The 5894-nt window shown below is 44.5% G+C and overlaps 1 protein-coding gene across 1 annotated transcript; it reads left to right on the top strand.

Moving 5' to 3' along the window:
- The first annotated feature begins 342 nt into the window (after positions 1-342).
- cmtr2 (cap methyltransferase 2) lies at positions 343-5397 on the top strand. The gene is made up of 2 exons (XM_071910289.2): positions 343-1593; positions 2794-5397. Exons 1-2 carry the CDS (start codon positions 343-345, stop codon positions 3865-3867), a joined length of 2325 nt encoding a protein of 774 aa, XP_071766390.2. The 3' UTR covers positions 3868-5397.
- Positions 5398-5894: the final 497 nt, after the last annotated feature.

Consider the following 5894-nt stretch of genomic DNA (forward strand, 5'->3'; position numbering starts at 1 on the left):
TTTACAGTCGGCCCCATCGCCTGAAGGCACCACATCACAATGAGTTGAAATTGGTAGTTCACTACCTCTCCTGCATGTAGAGAAAAATTGAAAGGTTGCCAGACCTTGCTGTTATTCCATGTAAAATGTACATAAAGTTATCTGCAAACAATAGTTTATATCAAATTTTTTTCCTCAGATTGAATCTACTCTATGCCATGTAAGCAGGTCAAATAGACACTGTACAGACTACTAGTACTAGTGGATTACACCAAATCAGAAATTGGATGGTGTAAGCTTAGTTTTTTTTTAATCAATGCTGTTCTAACTCCTGTTGTGTCTACAGGGTGTGCAGCGGGGAGGATGAGCAGGGGCAATGGAGCCAGGAGGAAAGTAGGCGGGCTGCAGAAGTCCAGCAATATGGTGGCCCTTGACCCTGAAATGGTGGCTGAGATTAAAGATCTTTTCAGTAAGGTCAGAACCTATGCCAAACCGACCATTGGGGAGTGGTGTATCCCTGACCCAAATGTTGCCCTCAGTCGGCCTCCACAGGAACACTGCCGGCTGCAGGGCCTGAAGGCGTCACTGAACGCTGTGAAGAACCAGCTCAGCGACAAGGATGTGAAGGTCTGGCATCAGCACACCAACTCCACTAATCGCGCTGGGAAAGTCATTGCTGCGGTACGTTCTGCTACCAACGCGGAGATCTGCACTCAGGCCTGGTGCAAGTTCTACGAGATCCTGGGAACCTTTAACCTCCTGCCAGAGGAGGCACTGCAGAGCGGAGAGCTGAACACGGTTCACCTGTGTGAAGCTCCAGGGGCTTTTATAACCGCTCTAAACCACTACATCAAAACTAGCGAGCACACGCGCTACTGTGACTGGAGCTGGGCCGCCAACACTCTCAACCCCTACCATGAGGCCAATGGGGGGAACACAACCATTGCGGACGATCGGCTCATCGCTAACACACTACCTTGGTGGTTCTTCGGCTTGGACAACACAGGCAACATCATGAGCCAAGAACACGTGCTGCAGCTGCGGATGTTTGTGGGTAACATGCGTAGAGTTGATATGGTGACGGCAGATGGGAGTTTTGACTGCCAGGAGAACCCCGATGAGCAGGAGGCTCTGGTGGCGTCGCTGCACTACTGCGAGGCTGCGGCTGCACTGCTGCTCCTCAGCCCCGGTGGCTCCTTTGTACTGAAGATGTTCACCCTGTATGAGCACTCCTCCGTCTGCCTGCTCTACCTGCTGAACTGCTGCTTCCGCTCCGTCAACGTCTTCAAACCTGCCACCAGCAAGGCAGGGAACTCTGAAGTGTATGTTGTGTGCCTGCACTATGATGCCAAGGAAGCTGTTAGGCTTCTGCTTTCGAAACTAATTCGTAACTACGGGCCACATCTGGCTGACCGTGAGGCACTTTTCCCTAATTCCCTAATCCCACCATCGTTTCTGGAGCAACATGAACAGGTGTGCTGCTACTTTCACACGCTGCAGGTGGAGACCATCAAAGAGAACCTGCGACTTTTTGAAGGTATGAGCGCAGAGCAGAGGCAGCGGCTCGACTGGATTAGGGATTACACGGCCCAGGAATACCTGCAGCACTTCCAGGTAGGAATGGCCAGGAATTCTTCAGGTCCTGAAAATGCCTGTTAAAGTCTGAAATCACATTATCTAAACCGTAAGAAGTTATGGAAACACTTAAACATAGCATTGTACATTTTAAATTCGGTTTTAGACGTCTTAAAAATGTTATACACTATTTTTCCAGTGAGAAATCAGCCTAGTTAGACCTACAGTGATTTCAGAAAGTATTCAATCACCTTGACGTTTTCTGCATTTGGTGGAGCCTGAAGTTAAAATGAAATGAGATTTTTGTTGACAGTCCTCACAAGATACCCCATTATGACAAAGTGAAAACATGCTTTTAGAAATTTTTACAAATTTATTGATAACTAAACCTAACCCTAACTCAAATACATAAATATCTCACTGAAATAAGCATTCAACCCCCTGAGTCAAAACTTTAGAAGCACCATTGGCAGTGATTACAGCTTTGAGTCTTCTTTGATGTGTCTGTATTAGCTTGGCTCATCTGGATTTTGTGATTTTCTCCCATTCTTCCTTGGTGGGATCCAATCAAGTTGTAGAGATATATCAAAGGAATTTGGATGCCCCTTAACTCAATTTGGAGTGTCACTGCAAAGAGGTTGAATACTTACTGAATCAGTGACAAAAAAATTTAATCTGTTTTGAATTCACGCTGTAACACCACAAAATGCGGAAAAAGCCACATTTAAAATGTGAAATTGGCCTTTAGTTACATTCTAACTGGCATGGAAAGTGCTTAAAAAGTCTTAAATTTAACTTGATCAAACAGACATGACATGGCAATGGTTCATAAGTCAGCAGGGCTCCAGACTAACTTTTCCACAGGTAGATAGGTGCTGCCAACATTTTAGATTGTCATGCCTCTGTCTCTTCCTCTCATAATATTTATGTCCTTTAAAATTGACAATAGTCTCGCTTGTCTCGCTTGTTCACCATCCATGACAATCCATTTTTGACAAGGATGTTACTATCTGAGCTGCCTGCCTCCTGTTTGATTTGCATGTGTTTCTGGTTGGATTCACACACAAGTTCATTTCTGTTTCCGTAGCTCCTTTATGTGGATTGGAGATGTGTTGCATTTACACTGTTGTTGTTAGTGTGACCAAATACGAGACGATGCACCTAAGAGTTTTGCATCGGCATATCCCCAATGCAAATAACTGGCTTGAGATTATTAAAGTGTCCCTCCTCTGTGTTTAGGTGAGCTTCCTTCCACGAGCCCGCTGGCTGTCTCGTAACACGGTGAGTCCCGCCTGCTGCAGCGTCTCTGCCGGCCGGCCTCTGGGACAGAGGAAGCAAATGGGCTCCTTCAACCAGCGGAGGGAATTGCAGACCCTGAGCTGGAGGGAGCGCGTTGAGAGGGGTTGCCACGCTACCTGGGTAGCGAGACACTGCACCGAGGCCAGTGGGACCGGCTGTGTGCTGGAGGGGCCGCTGGCAGAGTGTCACACTGACTCCTGGTACGTTATTGTGGGGGCTGCACTCCCTACAGTCAGAAATTCTCCGTTCTGTGAAGGAGGATTGTTGACCCACCTGAACGAAGCCCTGGTGCAGACAGCGGAGGGGTCAGCAGTACTGTGGGATTGTGTCCCTCCGTGTCACTCCTGCCATGTGGTTTCTGCCGCCTCCATCTTGTCAGAGGTGGCGGGTCTCTGCGACTTCTCAGCACCCAACCTTAATGATGGGAGCAAAGTGAAGACACAGTGTCTGGTGTTTGGCCGCGGGTCAGTGTGGGCTGCCTGCGAGGGACAAATTGGGGATTTAGTTGTAAAGGTTTCTGCAGAGCCCTCATGTCCTGGGGAGAGCCGCATCACGCTGCATGACGGGGAACCGCTGTACCAGCAGGAGCTGTTGGGCTGCGTTGTGTTTTCCCTGCAGAACCTGAACGCTGGGGACGCCCTGCTGCTGCCGCTCTTCTCCGCCCTCACCCGTGTCACTGCAGCGCTCGTCCTCTGCCTGCATCTGTGTTTTCGCTCAGTCACGTTCAGGTGTCCAGCCCCCTCGGGTGTGGTCGGGGCGATGCTGGTGTGTGTCGGCTTCTGCCCCGAAGCTGCTGCCCAAATACTCCCCCATCTCGTTGACCTGCAAAGCCGCATGGGACAGTTGGCAAACGGGGAGGAGGACACAAGCAAGAGTCAGTCTTCTGGGTGTCAGAGACAAGTCCTACAGTTTGTTCCCATGGAGGAACTCCTCACAGGAGGACTGACCGACTTCCTGTGGGCCCTGAACTCTGAAGTTGTCCAGCAAAAGCTGCATTTGCTCATGCAAGCTTAGTGCAGTTTAGTAGGTTGTGCCTCTGGGATGCATTATTCTTTCATTTCTTACTCGTGAAAACTGTTCCAGTATCAAGTTGAGCAATGGCTCTCTAGTTCCCTTACAGACTGTTTTATTTCTGTTGAATGAGCAAACTATTCAGCTACAGGAGCTTCATTTCTTTCAAAGTTATGGTCACTGAATTATTATCTGTTGTTGATTTAGTCTCATGATGTTCAATGTCTGTCTTTTAAGCCACCCAACAGAGATGGTGCAAGGTTAATTACTGTATTCCAAAAAGGCTATATTGTTTGCAATACCTTTTTATTTAACCTGGAATTTGTTTCCACAGTTGATGCATTGAATAGGTATCGAAGGGGTTCTCCAGGGAGTTACTGTAATGGTATATGAGGACATGAAATGACTAATGCAAAATCATATCATAAAAGCCAGTGATTCTCTAAATTTTCCATTAGCACACTACTGGAAATCATGATGAAAAATTTTAACTATAAGCAAGATCGTAAAAAACAATAGAAAGTGTTACAAAACAGCAACAAGTGCACTATGTTTTGGTGATGCAGTAATTACCTTTTTGAAGATCTTTAGTACATGAGTGACCACATCTTTGAATCCACAGAAGAAGATGTGGCATAATGGTTTGCCCATTCATTAGGATAGGTTCAAATCTGGACCCAGGCAACAAATGTCATTCTAAACAAATACAAACGTTTAACCCAAGTTGCCATGAAGCCTACTGTAAGCCTTCACTTTACTGGATAGTTCTCAACATATTTATTATTGCATAGGAAGGTTGTTTCCTCATTTGCAATGTTGAGTAATTTAAATCCCAACAATAATGTATTTGTACTGCATATCAGAAGCATTTGCTATGCATGAAACAAACAACTTCCAGTACTTACTGATCAGCAGAAATCAACCATCAGTATGCTCAAAGAGGATTTTAGAGAATTTGAAAAAACAATACTCCAAACCTGAGCACCATACCACTTGTCAATTATAGAGATATTTGCTCTGGAGTGCCTCTTATCATTAACAACACATGGATTCATCACAGGATGTTGGGAATACCAAACTGCCTTGTAGCCATCATGTAGCCTGTGGCTTACCTGCTATTCAGACCATACTGATTAATAAATAATTATCTTGGGTGTCCGATGTGAAGCACCTTTTCTTCACATGTCAAAGTCAGGTCTGGGTGCTCTAAAACCTTCACACTGCATGATCTATACAAGTAGGGAATTGCTGAGAATGGAAACATGTTTCTACACATATTGGTTTCCCTTTAAAACATACTGTTTGTTTCTGTGTATTTTGATATTTTTTTTTTTTTTTACATTCATAATATGAATATTATGTAACTGAGGTGTTTATGTTCTTAAAAAACAATAAAAATGTGCACTGACAGATGGCATAAAGCTTTCATTTTTCATTTTCCTGAGATAGCCAGGGTGCTGGTTTTTGACTGATTTTTTTCACTTTTACAGTCTAAAATAGAGCTATGTGTGAATTTTTTTTTTTTTTGAGTTTATTAACTTAGGGTCTCTCTGAAATAAACACAAGTTGCTGACATCAAATTAAAGACTGATATGCAATGATTCATTTTAGCTGCTCCATACAGATTTGTGTGTTTGTAAGACTATTCAGTATTATCGCCACCAGTATTTTTTTCTTCCTCTACTTGTGCTCATTTGAAAATCTAGTCTAATATCATTAACTAATGAGTTATTAAGATAAATTACACCAGCAGAAGTTTGACCAATAGAGGTCACTTGTTCATGGTGCGAGTGGAAACACCACAGCCTGATAGTGGAGGAAGAATTAGCATCACTCCTATTGAAGGGTCCAACATGTTCTAATTAGAATATGTAGTAAAAATGTGTTTTTTAGCCGAGCAATTTAAAATATGTGCAAGTGGACGGAGGGAGAGTCAGATAAAAGCCTCTTCACAGGTGATAGTTACAGATCCCCAGTTCAGCTGTCGGTGGTTCGACTGTTCATCATCTCATGTGTAGCTAGTTATGTGT

Source organism: Centroberyx gerrardi, chromosome 1, assembly GCF_048128805.1.
Source record: "Centroberyx gerrardi isolate f3 chromosome 1, fCenGer3.hap1.cur.20231027, whole genome shotgun sequence".
In the NCBI taxonomy this organism is placed as follows: Eukaryota; Metazoa; Chordata; class Actinopteri; order Beryciformes; family Berycidae; genus Centroberyx; species Centroberyx gerrardi.

Bases quoted from the DNA above. Each gene is read 5' to 3' on its own strand.
- cmtr2 (XM_071910289.2), top strand. From the start codon at position 343: ATGAGCAGGGGCAATGGAGCCAGGAGGAAAGTAGGCGGGCTGCAGAAG. The intron at 1,594-2,793 runs GTAGGAATGGCC...CTCTGTGTTTAG, and splicing joins AATACCTGCAGCACTTCCAG to GTGAGCTTCCTTCCACGAGC.